This window comes from Microcebus murinus, chromosome 13 (genome assembly GCF_040939455.1).
Source record: "Microcebus murinus isolate Inina chromosome 13, M.murinus_Inina_mat1.0, whole genome shotgun sequence".
Classification (NCBI taxonomy): Eukaryota; Metazoa; Chordata; class Mammalia; order Primates; family Cheirogaleidae; genus Microcebus; species Microcebus murinus.
Window position 1 is genome coordinate 77,400,095 of NC_134116.1, and position 16,819 is coordinate 77,416,913.

Sequence of the window (16,819 nt, forward strand, 5' to 3'; positions counted from 1 at the left end):
AGATTCATCATGCTGATTCTATTATCTCATACGCCACACCCACGGAGTCAATAAACATTACTCAGCCAGTTCCACGTGACCTTCCTCCATGGACTGCATGGGCTCGTCAGAGATAAGACAGGTACTAACAGGGCAGGAGAAAAATACCAATTGCCAGGAGAGAGTACAGCTCAGTAGTGCCAGGTTTCAAAGGGGGAGCTCGCTTTACCTAGAAGTATGTCTCCATTTCTTTAAAAATAAAAGAAAAAAATTAAATTGCTCATGTTCAATTTTCTATATTTTGAGAAAAATTTAGTTGTGGGCATCTCTTCATTTGGAGGGTTATTTTGCTTTTATCATTATTTTTAACTCACACATAATAATTGTACATAATTCTGGGGTAAAGAGTGGTATTTTGGAATATGTATACATTGTGTAATGATCAAATCAGGGTAATTAGCACACGCATCACCTCAAACATTTATCATTGCTTTGTGTTGAGAACATTCAAAATCCGCTCTTCTGGCTATTTGAAAAGAAACAATAAATTATTGTTAACTGTAGTTACCCTAAAATACTACAGGACACTAGAACTCACTCCTCCCAGCTGTTACTCTTGTATCCGTTAACCAACCTTTCGCTATGGATTTGGAGATCTTGAGTGGGGGGGGAGGAACTGAGCTGGTAGCTGTGTCCCCAAGACAGGGGACCCCTCCAGTGGCAAAGAGAGATGGCCTCGGGAGAGCTTAGCTGTGTGCACTCCTGGTTAGGAGTCCCCTGGGGGGACGTGGAAAGCGCAAAACGGGCTTGGGGACTGGTTTGGGGAAGGGGGTTGGATCGGATATATGGGAGTATACTCAGAGCGTGCGAAGATGTCTGACCCGTGTGACTCCTTACTGCAAAAGAGGCTGCTGAGCACTGCTGGGAGCGCTGTGTCCCGCCGTGCAGATGTCAGTCTTCTTTCCTAGTCACCTCGATGCTTGCTCAGTGGGCTCATAAAGAGAAGGGAAAAAAGAAAAAGGCCATGGTGGCAGAAACGGACGCTGAGCCTGGGCTAGGACCACAGGAAGCCAGGGCCTTCCCCTCAACAAAGCTAATGACACGGTTCCTTCGGGGAACCAGATAGCTGCTTGCGGAAAGCTGATTGCAGTGTGGCCTTCTCATAATAGAGGGGCGACGATCTGTCCTCACTGGAGGAGCCGCTTGTGCTGGACGCGGATTTGTTTTCCATAACTGCCGGGCAACTGCGGGATCCTGCTGAAGGCTGCTATGCTGTCGTGTCTCACACGACACTGATGTCCACGGCACTCCACGGCTAGGGGTGTGTGCCCCACCGTATCACATCCCATAATGGCCTAAAACAAACGGAGTCACAGAGGCCTCTTGGAGACACGCCCCGAGCCAGCCGCGCTGCCCCGGCGGGACGCAGGCTCCAAGCCGGTGACTGAGGTGGCGAGGCTCGCCCACAGCCCGAGACGGGGCCCCAAAGCGAGGGGTAAACACAGAAGCAGCTTCTTAGGCCCCCTTAACCATACCCCTGCGAAACGTCTTCTTCCCTCTGCGGGAGCTGAGATCAGTCCCCCAGGGGAACTGCACTTCCTCTGGCGTGCGCAGCCCCGGCCCGCCCACCCGGAACCGGGCTGGTTCTAGCGGGAACGGCTTGGGAAACGAGTGCCCAAAACACACAGGGACGGCTTCTGTGGCCACCGCCACCATCCTTCCTCAAGCGGACTCATGTGACGGCCTTCAAATCAGCCTCCCCTCCTCTGCCTTCGCCCCAGAACCGCCCTCCTCTGGGAAGCAGGGATCGGCACGCACTGCCCTCCCGCTGGCCTCGGCTTTGCGCCACTAGAACCGCCCAGCTCCTCCCGTGACCTGCGGTGCCCTTTCTAGCCACGCGGAGCTACCCCTGGGTAGCGTCCTCCTCTGCCCCGTGCTCCCTGAGCTCCAGGCGCGTGCTGGCCCCCTCGGGGACCTCAGACACATCGCGGTCCTGCCTGACTTTGGGCATCTGAAGCTCCTTCTCCTGGGCCCGCTCCGCCTCGCTGCCCCCATGCACCTCCCCACTGTCCACCCCTGTGTCACCGTCACCTCCTCGGGGAGGTGGCCTTCCCCCTCGCCTGCCCCCACCTGCTCACGTTACCCAGGGCCATCTTCCCCAGAGCAACCACCTGCACCAAAGAGAATCCTACCTACAGACTCACGGAATCTGTTCAAATGCTGGAATGTAAACTTTATTCCCTGCCGTCTCCCAAATTTTCTCATTTCCCTCCCTCCGCCCCTCCCATTACGGTGAGTGTGTTGCTTAAATTCACCTCAGGTCATAAACACTGAAGGGACGTTGCCAGGGAACTGCAGAAGGGATGGCTGTCACCGGGAGTCCCAGCCTCGACACCCTGCGGTGATATGGGGGCTGGGGGGGGGGGAGGTTCGATCATCTGTGGGACAGGTGCGTTACGGTAGGGTGACGCTCTTTGGAAGTGCATGCCTCTGCCCGGGTTTATTTTCGTTTATAGCACTGTCTGCTATACCATTTAATGCTTGTTAATTTATGATCTTCTCACTAGAATGTCAGTGATTAAAGGGGCTTTGTTCTTCCATTCATTGCTGTCACCTGGCACAGGGTGAGCTAGTTACTGAATGCGTAAATGAGTGAACAAAGGTGAGACCCATCCAGAATCTATCCGTGTTTCTCACAACTCCTGGGAGCACGACCTCCGTCCCCTCTCCTGTACTCAGCCTCAGCTGACAGGGAACCCAGGCAGCGGCTTCCAAATGTGAAAGGCCGGGGGTCCCTGGAGGCACCCAGTCCTTCTCCCCGATCCAGCGCCGCCAGCTGGTGGACACGGAGCGCTGGCTCCGCCATCCCGGGACTGTTGACACTTGGGTGAGTGACAGAGGACAGGGTGGGCTCGCCTGTACCCAGAGGTGGCCAGTCTTCCGTTACATGCCTTCCTGCAGCCCTCAGCTCCCAGGAGCAGCCTGACTGCCAGCCCTTTCCCAGCCTGGCTCCCAGCCACCCCACCGATTCTGGGTGTGCCTGACACCCTTCCCACACATGCCCCTTCTGCTTAAGCTAGCCGGTCAGTTTTTGCTGCTTTTCAACAAAAGAATCCTAAATTTAAAAAAGTTTTAAAAACGACAAAAGCAAAAACCAGTGTTAGGGAAAACACAAAGTAGGCTGTTTGTGCATGTGGGTGAGCTGGAGAAGTCCCCTATACTCCTACCACGCCCACAATCTATTTTTATTTCTGCCTACTCTGTTAAAATCTTTGACCGCATGGGTACGTGTTGCACAAGGCTTCAAACACGGTATATGTTTTTGGTTGAACTACGTCCCCTCGGATGGCGGGCGGTGAAGCCTTAACTCCCAGTGCCCGGAGTGTGCCCTTATTTGGAAACATCATGTTTGTAGCCGACCAAGTTAAATGAGGTCCTCGGGGTGGGCTCAGGCGCAGTAAGGCTGGTGTCCTCACACAAAGGGACATCTGGCCATGACAGCGCCACGGGAACATGAAGGCAGACACGGTGACGCAACCACAAGCCACACAGCGCCGGAGGCGACCAGAAGCTGGGAGGGAGGCTGGAACAGGTCCTCCCGCACAACCCTCCCAAGACCCAGCCCCGCTGACACTTTGAGCCTGGGACTCAGTTCCTACTGGGATCGCCACCTGCTGGAACTCAGCTATGCAGACGCCGAGGGAGGAGCAAAGTTCTCAAACCCAGAGCCACCTGGGCAGGTGCAGGGCAGCCACCCGGACAGCTGGCAGAGCGCCCTCTTCCCGGCATGAGCCGTCGTCCTCACTCCCAGGGAACACCCTGGCCCAGAGGGAGGCACGAAACGTCCAGAATCACCCGGGCACCTTAGGCGAACCACAAACAGTCAAACGGATGGTTCCCCGGCAATTTCTGAAGGGGGCGGGGGACTGAGACTCACTGTTGGACGCTCTCATCTGCCGCCGGCGTCCCACGCGGTCCAGCCCAATGGGGGTGCTCTGGGAGAAGGTGAAGGGCCGGAACCGGGCCGACACGGCCTTGTAGGGCGGCACCTGGTGAGCGGGCACGGGCGGCCTGGCTGCTGGCTGCGGAAGGGAAGCAGAAAGCTGTGAGAGGTGCCAGGAAGTGGCGGCTCCTGCAAGCGACTCACATGCACAACGCTCTCGCCTCGAAGCCACTCACACATGTGAAGTGGTTTCTCCAAGCCCTGCCAAGAGCTGCAGGCTGCACCCAGGCTCAGTGGCGATTCGCTGCTACTCTACGGTTTTTAGCAATCGTTATCAGCTCACTGGCCTGGCGGCATCAAACTTCCTTTCATTTGACAGCGACATGCCGCCAATAGGTAACCCTAGGTGAAAGCGAGGTGTCTGAGAGGAGCAAGGTAAATTTAGAAAGCGGTGGAGTTCTCACACAGACGCAGAGGAAGAGGTTAGGAGGATGCCTGCCCAGGGGCTGAAGACGCGGCCAGGTGACAGATTGCAGTCCTCGCCTGTTACTCAGCCTGGTTCTACTCCCCCTGCAGACCCTCCTACTGAGCTGGCACCTGCAGGCCCTTGATAATGGTGTGTGGACCTGAAGACAATTCCTCCTTCACTAAACTGACATGACAGTTGAGCTTTATTTAAAAGAAGAGTTGGTTTTTCATGCATTCACCCAGGTCTCTCTCCTTAGAACTATCTACAATGCCCTTCTGGTTTTCCATAGTAACTGTAACTACGTAGTAGAGGCCCAGTGGGTTGAGCTTTCTTTAGGTTTTCTTAGGATTTTCCCACCCAATTCCTTGAATTAGATTATAGCGCAGAAAATTATTTCACTGCATTCCTTTTTGATGCTCTCAAGTGAAATAATTTCTAAACACATTAGATCTTTTTTATGCCGTGTTTTGAGTTAAAACAGATTACAATTTGCTTTAGTTCAGAATTATTTCCTAGCAAGTGGAGCATCTTAAAACAAAAAAAGTTCTCAAAGATTTCATGGTATTCTTTGACTCCATTTGTTTTTACCTTAAGAATTCAATTCAATTGAATTAAACAAGAGTTTTTGAGTGCCTCCTATAAACCACTCCACTGGGCTTTAGAGGGAGAATATAAACATGCGGTCCACTACTAATGCTGTATAGAATTTCCTTTTTAGGAGAATTTTACAGGTTATTTATGACATCAGGTAGCAGGTTTAAAAATGAACGTGGGCATATACATTACTCACATACTGTTCTGTGAACACCTGACCATGGCCAGGGTATTAGCCTGGCCAAATACATTATAAGCTTCTCCAAGACAGGGCCTTTAATTAAATGTTTTATATCCTCAAAGTGCTCACTGGGTACCTGATACTTTCTGAATTACTAAAATATACCAAGGGACCAAATGGTAAACGTTTACTCTATCTTCAAACCAGCTGCAAAGTCACAACTTAAAGAAAATGGTAGAAAAGATTACTTTCTTATCTCCTAAAAAAAATACACATCCTTATTTTCTTCTTTGCCTTTTAACAATGGACAACAACTTTCTTTTTGAAGAATGACTTCTTTGAGGAAGCTCACTAGATATGCACTGCTACCCTCCGCTGGTTAAAATCTCGAGTTATTCAGAAACAAAGAGCAAACGAGTGAGTTTCACCTATTACTGAGATTCCAGGAAAGAAAGAAAGATTAGTAGCAGGCGTCCCGTGTCAGGTGGTTAGTCTGCATCCATGCACGGCTTTCAACAAAGCCAGGAGGAAGAGGCAGTGAGTGGGTGGCGTCATCCTTGCAGGAGAAAGGAGGAGGAGAGGCAGCATCCCGTTTAGCTCGCAGGGGGACAAAGGCCAGGAGGCTGGAGGTTGGTGGCGGCCGGCCGGCCGTGGGAGACGCACGCACACCAGGTCTTACTTGGGTCAGAAGAGTCTCTATTTCCTCCGTCTGGTTGTTCCCGTAGAAGCTGACCCCACCTATCACAGAAATGGGGCGTCTTCTCCGTGCTCCTCGGGGGCAGCCCAGGGAGGCGTTCTGGTCTGCAGGGCTGGCAGTGGCCGCGCTCGCCTGGGGGTCCCCGTCTGCTCGGTCCTCCTCCGGGGGGTCCCCCGCAATGGAGTCTTCGGGAATGGACAGGCTGCGGCTGCCCAGCTGGCTGTAGTCGGAGAGCGGCCGGGGCCGCGGCCGCTGCCCAGAGCCCCATCTCCTCCTGCTGATCCTCTGGGCCTCCGTCCTTTCCTCCTCCTGGGACGAGCCTCGCCTCCAGGGCTCATCAGGGACAACCTTTCAAACGCCAACAGGTTAGGTGAGCGCAAATATCCAAGTAGGTGTTAGAAAAAAGAAACTAGCTGTATGCATTACCCACCCACCCCAGCTCTGCTTATTGAAAACAGTTACGTGTGTAATAGAAAGTGAAAATACAGCTGAAACTATTTGGATTAAAATGACCAAATCCATCTTTCATTCTAGGCTGAATTAAACCATAAATTAAATAGTAATGTTTGGCGTCCAATGATGGCGTCTACGATAAAAGACGTTGGGAAAATCAGCACCATCGTGAGTTTATAAAATGCACTTTCTTTTTTTTTTTTTTTTTTTTTGAGACAGAGTCTCACTTTGTTGTCCAGGCTAGAGTGAGTGCCGTGGTGTCAGCCTAGCTCACAGCAACCTCAAACTCCTGGGCTCAAGCGATCCTCCTGCCTCAGCCTCCCGAGTAGCTGGGACTACAGGCATGCGCCACCATGCCCGGCTTATTTTTTATATATATCAGTTGGCCAATTAATTTCTTTCTATTTATAGTAGAGACGGGGTCTCGCTCTTGCTCAGGCTGGTTTTGAACTCCTGACCTTGAGCAATCCGCCCGCCTCGGCCTCCCAAGAGCTAGGATTACAGGCGTGAGCCACAGCGCCCGGCCTAAAATGCACTTTCTTAACGGGGGGTAGGTGTCCCCCAAAATATACAGGACAGCAGCCTGGGGACCCGAAGGCTAGCCAGGAGGAGAAATGACTGGGCGCTGCTACCCACCATGGCTCTGTGGGACCTCCTTCCTTGCAACAGTGCGCACCGCGGAAAACTGGAAGGTGCTTCCAGAGGACTAAGTGCACGGCCGTCAGGACCCAGCCCTCAGCACTCGGGGTCCCCTGGCTCCTGCCGCAGCCTCAGGGCAGCGGTCTGACGGGGACAGCGCATCTCAGAGTTTAGCCTGGAAAAACCCCCAGCTCAAGACTCTATGAGCTTTACATGAGGCAACGCTTTCTAATTTTTCAAGTAATTGTTTCAGAGGCAACACGATGTGCTAGAAAGAAGCGTGAGGCTTGGAACCGGGCCACGTAACCCCAGGCAAGTTACTGAACTTCTGCAATTTGACTCTGCAACTCTTCATTAGGAAACAGCAGGTCCTTGGAAGGATGACATGCCACGTGATAAGATAGCCCTTATCAGAGGATTTAAGAAAAGCTGTGCCCAAGAGTAACGTCCCCAGGGTTCAAGCCTGCCTCGAGCTGGGGCTATCTCGGCAGACCCCTCAGAGCCTGGCCAGAGCCCCCTGGGAGCAGAGTGGCGGCAGGCACCAGCGGTGAGCCTGCGAGGCCGCCAGGGCACCTGCAACTCTTCCATCCCTGTCCCTTATTTAAAGATAAAAACAAAAAGGGCTGTCGGGCCACGGGCACGGGGAGGACGACCAGAACAGCCAGGAAGGCGGGCTCTGACAGAGGGGCCCGCAGAGCTGGGGACGCAGCGCTGATCGTCCCCGGACTGGCTGGGCCTGAAGAAGGGTAGGCGGTGGGTGGTGGTGGCCCAGGCAGACACACCTATGGCCAGTGACAACGGGGACCTAAGACCTGTGGCGCAGGCCTCGTGGCTTCCAGCCTGGCGTGTCTAAGTGCTCGCTAAGACCTTGTGCGGCAAAGAACTGATGAGGAGCGAGGAGGCAGGGAGGGAACCAGGGGTCCCCCACTCCACCCCCTCAATTCTCACATTAGGAGCACTGGGACCTAAAGAAGCCAAGTGACCTGCCCAGGGCCACACACCCAATTAGTGGCAACAAAGACACGAAAAAGTGGGCCTTGGAATTTCCGTTTCAGAAGTTTCCCCCGAAATGCCACATCATCACCTCTGCTCCCCAAAAATGGTTGTCCTAGCAACCTCCGCTGATGCTGCCCTCTACTGACTCCTACCGTCCAGGGTGGTGTCATTAATCCTTGTCACTGCTAAGGGGGTCCAGAATAGGCCACTGTGGCATGAAAATGATTTTGAGCTGAAAGCATTTGAGAATAGGGGGTTTTTTTGTTGTTTTTTTTTCTGAACTCCGTTATCTGCCCAAAAGCGGAACCTCCCGAAAGAACTCAAGTGCCATAAATCCCTCCTGGGAGTTGTTTCGCCAGGGAAGAGAGGAGAACCCACACCTAAACATTGTCACAAAACCATCATATCTCTCATCCATTCTCCCAAAAGCCCATTTATCTTTCCTAAAAGTCATTTGTTTCCCCTTAAGTTCCCTACCCTCTCCCTCTCCCCTATTAAGATGGTACATGAGCCTCCTATTCTAGCTGCCTCTTTGCCTCACTTTTTTCTGCGAACTCTCTCTCTCTCTCTCTCTCTCTCTCACACACACACACACACACACACACACACGTACACACGAATAGACATCTATCCTTTGTCAGTTTAATTCACAGGCCCCCAAGAACTGAGCCTAGAGGAGAAGTTTTTCCTTCCCAACATCACCATCAGAAAATACGAGAAAAATCACGGAAAAGCTAGTATTACTTTCTATATGAAAACGATTATTATGAATACTTTAAATAAGTTATTGAATCGAATGGCACAACTTCACTACACCGAGAGAATAAACCCAATTATGTTATTACCCTGGGATAAAAAGGTTCAAAAACAGCATGCTAGAAAAACAGATGTACAACAAAATCACAGGCAAGAAATCTAACTGCTCACAAATGTACGTGCAGTTTTTTGGGGGTTATTTTTGTGTTTTGGGGGGGTATCTTGTTTTTATTTTTGCACTTATGCAATATGCAGCCTGCTTTTTCTCAGTGGTGCCCAAAATAAGGGAATATTCCAGGAAGTGCCTGAGGCTGGGTATGGGAAGGTGTGCTCAAGGCAGGCCTGTATACAGTAGGGGACAGAGCACAGGATTATTCCTTTAACATGTCATGCCTCAGCGTCAGCACAGTGGAACACATAGAGAGACCCACTGTAATTCTCCTTGCAGTATTTATACAGTTCCACTGAAGATAAAAAAAAAAAAAAAGTTGAAAACATGCCCTCTGAAAAGTACTGGGTGTTCTAGCAATAGCAAAAGTCAGGTATCAGAATAATACATAAAATTGAAATGTTTGTCATTTTACTCCCAGCAAAATTATAAAAGGTAGGATGGGGAGAAACTCTCAGATTTAAGCTCACATTCAAATACTGACAGCTAGCCACAAGAGCGTGAAATTCCCTGTCAAACAAATTTGAACTTTGACGGACAGTCCAAAACCACATCCTTAGGAAAACTCCTACACTGCTGAAATGCTACCAGGTTCACTCCAGGGGTACAGTCTGACTGTGATTATACTGGGATCTACAGACACACACACGTGCCCACAACCAACCCTCTCCAAGGAGCCGGGAACCTACCTCAGGCGTGGGCAGGGGGTGGCCACAGACACACTGAAGCAGCAGGCAGCTGACCATGTCCATGTTCTCTGGCGTCCTGCCTACGTGACCACGCCACAGCTCTGCCCAGTCCAGTGGATCAATCCCGCCTCTATCAGCTTCAACAGCCCATTCACACCCAAATCGTAAACTTTTGTAAACAGACTTTTCAGTGGAGTCCCCGCCCTTTTAACTCTTGCTTCTCTGTATATTTTTAAGTGCTTTCCTTAGTACTACATGTTTCCCTATACAAAGTTTCTTTTTTTCGCTTTATGAAAACAAAAAGCCAATACAGACTATGTTACCTCCAGGTAGGCACTTGAGAACATTTTTTTTTTTTTTTTTTTTTTTTTTTTGAGACAGAGTCTCACTCTATTGCCCGGGCTAGAGTGCCGTGGTGTCAGCCTAGCTCACAGCAACCTCAAACTCCTGGGCTCAAGCAATCCTCCTGCCTCAGCCTCCTGGGTAGCTAGGACTACCAGCATGCGCCACCATGCCTGGCCAACATTTTCTTGTATTTTTAGTTGCCCAGCTAATTTTTTTTCTTATGTTTTAGTAGAGATGGGGTCTTGCTCTTGCTCAGGCTGGTCTTGAACTCCTGAGCTCAAGCGACCTCAGCTTCCCAGAGTGCTAGGATTAAAGGTGTGAGCCACCACGCCCAGCCACTTTAAAACATTATTTTTGAAAATACAGTGAAAGCTAATTATTAACTCGATTTCACATATGTCCAAACAGAAAGAAGCCTGACCTAAGTGAAGCACAGAGGGTCAAACGGCAGAGCGTTGTGGGTTGACTTGTGTCTCTGAAAAAGATGTTGGAAGTCCTAACTCCCAATACCTGTGAATGCAACCTTTTATTTTATTTGGAGACTGGATCTTTGTAGATGTAATTACGTTAAAATGAGGTCACCCTGGATGAGGTGGGTCCCAATCCGATGGCCGGTGTCCTTACCAATAGAGGGAAATTTGCACCCAGACAAACACAAAAACAAACAAGGCCTAGAGGAGGCAGAGATTGGAGTGGTGCACCTCCAAGCCAGGGAACTCCAAGACTGCCCGCAACGACTAGACGCTGAAGAGGCAAAGAAAAACCCTCCTTTAGTGCCCCGGCAGCATTACGGATCTGGCGGTACCTTGATTTCAAACTCTCGCCTCCAGAACGGCGAAAGAATAAACAAACGCCTGTTGTTTTAAGCCACCTCGTTTGTGGTAATTTGGTGTGGCAACCCTTGGAAACTAACACAGCAAGGTGATTCAGAAGCAAATGTTACAGGCAAGGAAATTAAAGAAGCTTTATGAATATTTGAAAAAAAATAATAAAGCAGAGGGACTCTGAACAAGCCAAAGTTTTTCTGAGGATGCATGTCAACATAACAAGCTACCTTCCCGGGCTTTCCCAGGATGCCACAGGCAATTGACATGGTCACAGAGACGCAGGGGAATGGGAGCAGTCTCGGTGGAGGCTGCGGGCAACGGCAACAACGGCTGTCATGAAGCTGCAATTTCTGAATGCCTACGACACGCCGGACCTATGCCAGGCACACACCTTACCTTATTTAATCTTCACAGCCACCCTAGGAGGCAGGTACTACTTATGGCCTTATACTGATTAAGATATCGGGGCTAAAATAAATAAAATGCCTTGCTCACATTGATGGAGCCGGAAAGGGGAAGGGCCCATTGTGCAACCCAGTCTGCTTGGTTCCAAACCTCTGTGCTTTCCATTCTGCAAGCCTGCGTCCCTGGCATGTGCTTTTGCAGAAGGAAAATGGAACTTTGTAGGCTTTCCTTCCCTTAGATGGGATGGATCAGAGGGAGGAGAGAGGGAAGGGCAGCTATCAGAGGCTCTTGTAAATGTATGTGTGCCCTGGGCAGTCTGGTGAAATCTACAGACCCCTTCTCGGAATCCTATTTTTATGTGCATAAAATAACCTAAGAGAGGATTGTAGAGATAAGCCGATGGAGGCAATATAGTAACACATGCCACAGGTGAATTAGCAAGACTAGTGCTAGGTCTAAGAACTGCCACATTATCAAGTACTGATGAGTATAAGAGACATCTCAAGATACCTGCTGGGCTCAGTGGTTCACATCTGTAATCCCAGAGACTCGGGAGGCCGAGGTGGGAGATCGCCTGGGCCCAGGAGTTCAAGGCTGCAGTGAGCTGTGATTATGCTAGCCTGGGCAACAAAACAAGACTTTGTCTCTAAAAAAAAATTTTTTTTTTAAATCATCAAAACCTGTTATATAATGTAAAAAAGATCTGTGATCAGATAATATTACAGGTATTGTTAAAGCTGCTCTGGTTTGATGCTTACATTCATAATTGAAGGAAGTGCTACATTTTAGCTAGAGGCTAATACAAATAAAATCCATACTTCCTGATTTCTACCCATGTCCTTGGATAAACCCAGGTTAAAACTCCCAGGCTAAAAGATAACATTGCTTAAGAGTAGCCTGTGGGACCAGCCTGTGTGCTCCAATTCCAGAGAAATGAAATTTTAGGCCTCATATCTGACAAAATAAAAAAAGTAGTATTTCATTATTTAGAACTGTACCTCATTACCTAATTTCCCTTAAATGAAAATTAATGTGTCATAATTTTAAAAAACCCTGCATGGCCCTTTTTTTTTCTTTTTCTTTTGTCTCTGGTCTCTGATTCAGGAAGGCCCATTTATCATGTGTTGTAAATATATGGAGCGCATAAGATCCACAAGAATTACCATATTCTTGTGGTATTTTTAACACCAAAGGGGTAATGTGTTACATTTAATCTTAAATTTTCACACTGCTTTAACATATACCTAAAATGACATTTTCTGATAAGATGACTTTATTATTTTATACCCATTTTAGAGACAAGAAGGCAATGGATTTACTGAAAGATAGGAGCCATGCAAGACAGTGCAGGCACTTAATTTCATCTTTGCAAAGCTGGCACTAGACATGACCCCTCTATTTGCAGCAGGAGGTAAGAAAGGTGGAAAATGGTTTTATGGTTTATGGCAAAAACCCCCAGCAGCCACTTCCAAAAAATACTAAGACCACCTGATGCTGCTCCCCAAAAGCTTCCATGAGCTCATCGCTGACACAGCTCTGCACTTGCGGTTCCTGCCGCTCCGCCGTTCCACTCGCGAGTGTGTGTCCGTACATGGATGTGCCCACCTGCCTGACCCGTCCACACTGCTTCCTCCCAGCCCACGTCCTGCTTCACCCCTTCCTCTGTCCCCTCCCTTCTCCCCGTACTGCCGTGACCTTTCCCCTCACCTGATCACACATGGGACTGAAATATAGTCAATTTTGTTTCATTTACTGAATCATATTTGGTTTCTTGTCCTTAATTTTTATAACAAGTAGGAGGAACGCTCTTTCTGTCTCCAAACGGTGGGGTGTGTGTGTTGGGGGGGCAGTGGGGGTGCACTAGCCCAGCTTCAGGGAGGGGCCCAGAAACGGGCCCGCCCTCCCCGCAGGTACCCCGAGCCTCCCTCCCCTGACACTTTCCCCTGGTTCCTGTGTCTCTTCCTAAGTCACTCAGGCTACTTGAAGAAACAGCTATGTGAGGGGAGGGAATTCCTTAGGAGCAAAATCGCCAAAGCAAGTGGGAGGAGAGCAGGGGTGGCCTCTGACCACTTCTGAAATAAGTAAATAGCAAAGCGCCCTCCCCATAGCCGAGCAGGGCCCACCTCACCGGGGCGCGTGTGCAGGGTGGCCCCGCTGCGCCCTTCAGGGTTTCTGCTAGTTCAGGCGCTGTCCTGAAAACGGACAGACACCATCCTAAAACCATCTCTCCCCTTCTCAGGACTGAGATTTGGGCTTGGCCTGGGTCTAGACAGGTCCTGAGCAAGAAACAGACCAGGCATGTTACAACAGGAGGACAGACACATCACTTACTGTGTTAGTAAGTACACCGTGTTACTGTGTCAGTCTTCCCTGGGCGCTTAGGCAAAAAATAAATAGTAATAGTAACACTGTGTTACATTCTTACAAATGCACTGCGTCTTTCATTTAAGATGCAAGGCTTTAAACTATAAGAATCTTCAGTGGTTGGTGGAATTCTGATAACAAACATTAACACAAGCGACTCATCAAAAGCTGTTCTGGAATTTTTTAAGATTCCCCCCAAAAATAAAAAAATGAGAAACTACTGTAATCTGGAAAGCTGTGGCCTTGTGCCTGGGGTTCAGGAAACAGTTCGGACATCTGTTAAACATTTTGAACAATTTGTTTCTTATCTCCCTTGAGGTGAAAGAGAGCACAGTGGAGACATTGGATGCTCCAGCCGTCCTTGCGTGTGTGGAACTGATGATAAAGGCGCTTCGGCCACAGCTGCTGAGCCTGTGGCCTTGTCACCTGTTTTGCAGACTGATGAGGTCATTTATTGCAAATGCAAATTATTCAAGTTCACAGAGAACACCTAATACGCTTAGCCCAGTTCCATGAACATAAAAATGCACTTAACACTGTTTAGGAAAAATTTTATCACTGTCGTAGACTTAGAATATTAGATAGAGGCTGAGCTCACCTCCACGTGGTGGGGATAAACTCCATGCCACCCCCCTGCCATGTCCCATGTCCCTCACCTCTCCTGCCTCCCCTACATCACAGAGGGGCTGTCACCACCAACACGGACCCTGTGGCTCACTGCAGCCTCAAAGTCTTTGGCTCACGTGATCTCCCACCTCCTCCTCCTGCGCGCCAGGGACTGCAGGCACGCACCCCCGCACCTGGCTCGAGTTTATTTCTTAACGCTGGTTTTGGCTTTCAGTATGGAGAGATGGCAAAGGGAACGTGGAGGAGAGGAGAAAGGGAATGGGGAGCAAGGAAGAAGGTCCCAGTTTATTCTCTAGTGGAAGCAGGTGCAGAAAGGCTCTGTTCGCAGCACCGCTGACACTGTAAGGCGCTGATGACAGCACAGGCAGCCAAAGCCACAGACAGGCCAAGGGCCTTTAGCATCACGGACACCTGAAGGCTCCTGGATCGGAATGCAGAGTAACACTTTTTTCGTGACTCAATTCTCTCCCCAAACTCCTTTTACACTTTAGTTAGGATACCTGACACACCCAGTCACCATGCACCAGGTGTCCTAGCTCTCCCTCCTCTTCATGTTCTATGGACACTCACCACATTGTCGGTCATTCAACGCCAGGAGGAACTTGTTCCTCCCTCACTCAGTTCAAGCCCCCCTCATTGCTCCTGAAACTACTCCGACAGTTTCCTCACTAGTGCCCGTCTCTAATCCATCCTCCACTCTGCTACCGAAACACAGATGTGATCAGAGTTGGGCATTACCTACAACAGAACCCCGGGCCATTCACCAGCTCATCCCACGTCTTTCCACCTCTGTCTCCAGCCACACCGAAGGCCTCCCCATTTGCTACACATGTACCTTATGCAATCATACAACTGAACTGTGCCCCCCTTAACCAGGGGATCTGTTCCAAGGCCCCCAGTAGATGTATGAAACCATGGATAGACTGAACTCTATATATACTATGTTCTTTGCTATACATGCATACCTATTATAAAGTTTAATTTACAAATGAGGCACCGTAAGAGATTAACAATAACTAACAATAAGTCAATTACAATACACCCTAATAAAAGTTACGTGAATCTGGTCTCTCTCTCTCAATACCTTATTGTCCTGTCCTCATCTCTTTTCAGACCACGGCTGACCATAGGTAACTGAAATCGCAGACACAAACCTTAGGTAAGGGGGGACTGCAGCAAATGTTGCTCCTTCTAAGATACCATTGTGACCCTCATCAACCTCTGAGAGTTATTCCTCAACATTCAGTTCAAATATCACCTCTTGTGATATGAAAACTCCATAAACTCCCCTGGGCTCAGAAGGAGTAGGTCCTTTCTGTGCCTCAATTAAAACCACTATAATATATGCATAGCATTTATTTATCTGAGCATCTCATGAAAGAAGCTATTTAGATTCTTTCAAACTATTCAATACTATCTGAATGTCCCCAGAGTCTACAATAGTGCCTGATAAATTATTATTATTTTAATATTATTTAATATTTATTATTATTTTAATAATAATTAAATTATTAATAATAATAAATTATTATTAACTGGGTTATTTTTTGTTGTTGTTGTTGCTGAGAATCTCATTTAATTTAAATATTCTACAGTAGGTACTTTTAATTCTACTTTATTGCTAAAGATTAAGTGACTCCACCAGAGATCAGGCAACTAGTAAATGGTGAGAATGTGAGTTTGCATGCTAGATTGCAAAGCAGATGCCTCCTTCCTTCCCCATCTTGAGACCTGGCTATAGGCCCAGCTCTGATAGTCCTTTAATTTTTCCAAGCCTCAGTTTAACTCCTCTGTTAAAGCAAAAACAAAAATAATCTAGGTCACAGGGTGGCTGTGAGAATCAAATGCAATAGCGTTTCGTGAAGAACTTTTGCTAATTAAAAGTTAATAAAAGTTTTATTTTAGAGATGGGGGTCTCTGCATTTCCCTGGCTGGTCTCAAACTCCTGGTGTCAAGCAATCTCCCACCTCAGCCTCCCAAAGTGCTGGGATTACAGCTATGAGTCACCGCACCTGGCCTTCAACATATTTTAAACCAAATTCTTTATTGCACTGTTTCTTGCTTGAAAAGCTGTGATCTCATTTTTTGCCAAAAGCAATTGTTATCTATAGACATATATAACTAATTGATAATATTGTTCAATTTTTAAAAAAGGTTACAAGCCATCTTTATTCCTGGAATGCCTCTCTTGTTTCAATCACAGTATTTCTTTGATAAATCATCTATCCTGGTTAACTCAAGTACAAGATACTTCACACCTAGATGAGCCTCAGCCTGGACAGTGGGTCTCAAAGTTTAGTGTGGCAAAAATCATTTCCCTGGGTTGCTTGGTAACAGTCCTAATTGCTGCGCCTAACCCCAGGGGACCCTAATTCAGTGGGTCTGGGCAGGGCTCAGGAAGCTGCACCTTTAGCTTGCACCCATGGTGGTCTTCATTCCAAACTTAGTGAAACTCTCGCCAGAACTTCAGTAGTGCATAATTTGCAAAGTTTACCTGGTTTATGCTGAAGTGTCTGACCAAAGGAAGCAATTTTAATGATAACAATGATTATTATTATGAAAATAGCTAACATTTATTACATTTACTATGTTCCAGGCACTGTGGCACATGTCTTACATGCATTATTTCATTTAATCCTGGTAGACACTATCATCACCATTTTTAAAGAAACTGAGGTTTAAGTAG

The 16,819-nt window shown here is 48.3% G+C and overlaps 1 protein-coding gene across 3 annotated transcripts in view; it reads right to left on the minus strand.

Moving 5' to 3' along the window:
- SPATA13 (spermatogenesis associated 13) overlaps positions 1 to 16,819 on the minus strand; it is a 126,283-nt gene that overhangs the window by 42,406 nt on the left and 67,058 nt on the right. For 2 of the 3 annotated variants that reach the window (XM_012736834.3, XM_076009544.1), the window contains exons 3-4: positions 5,846 to 6,211; positions 3,917 to 4,061 (exon numbers count right to left, since the gene is read on the minus strand). In XM_012736834.3, coding sequence (XP_012592288.2) covers positions 3,917 to 4,061; positions 5,846 to 6,211 — 511 coding nt within the window. The remainder of the gene's footprint in view (positions 1 to 3,916; positions 4,062 to 5,845; positions 6,212 to 16,819) is intronic. The other variant, XM_076009545.1, reaches the window with a different exon arrangement.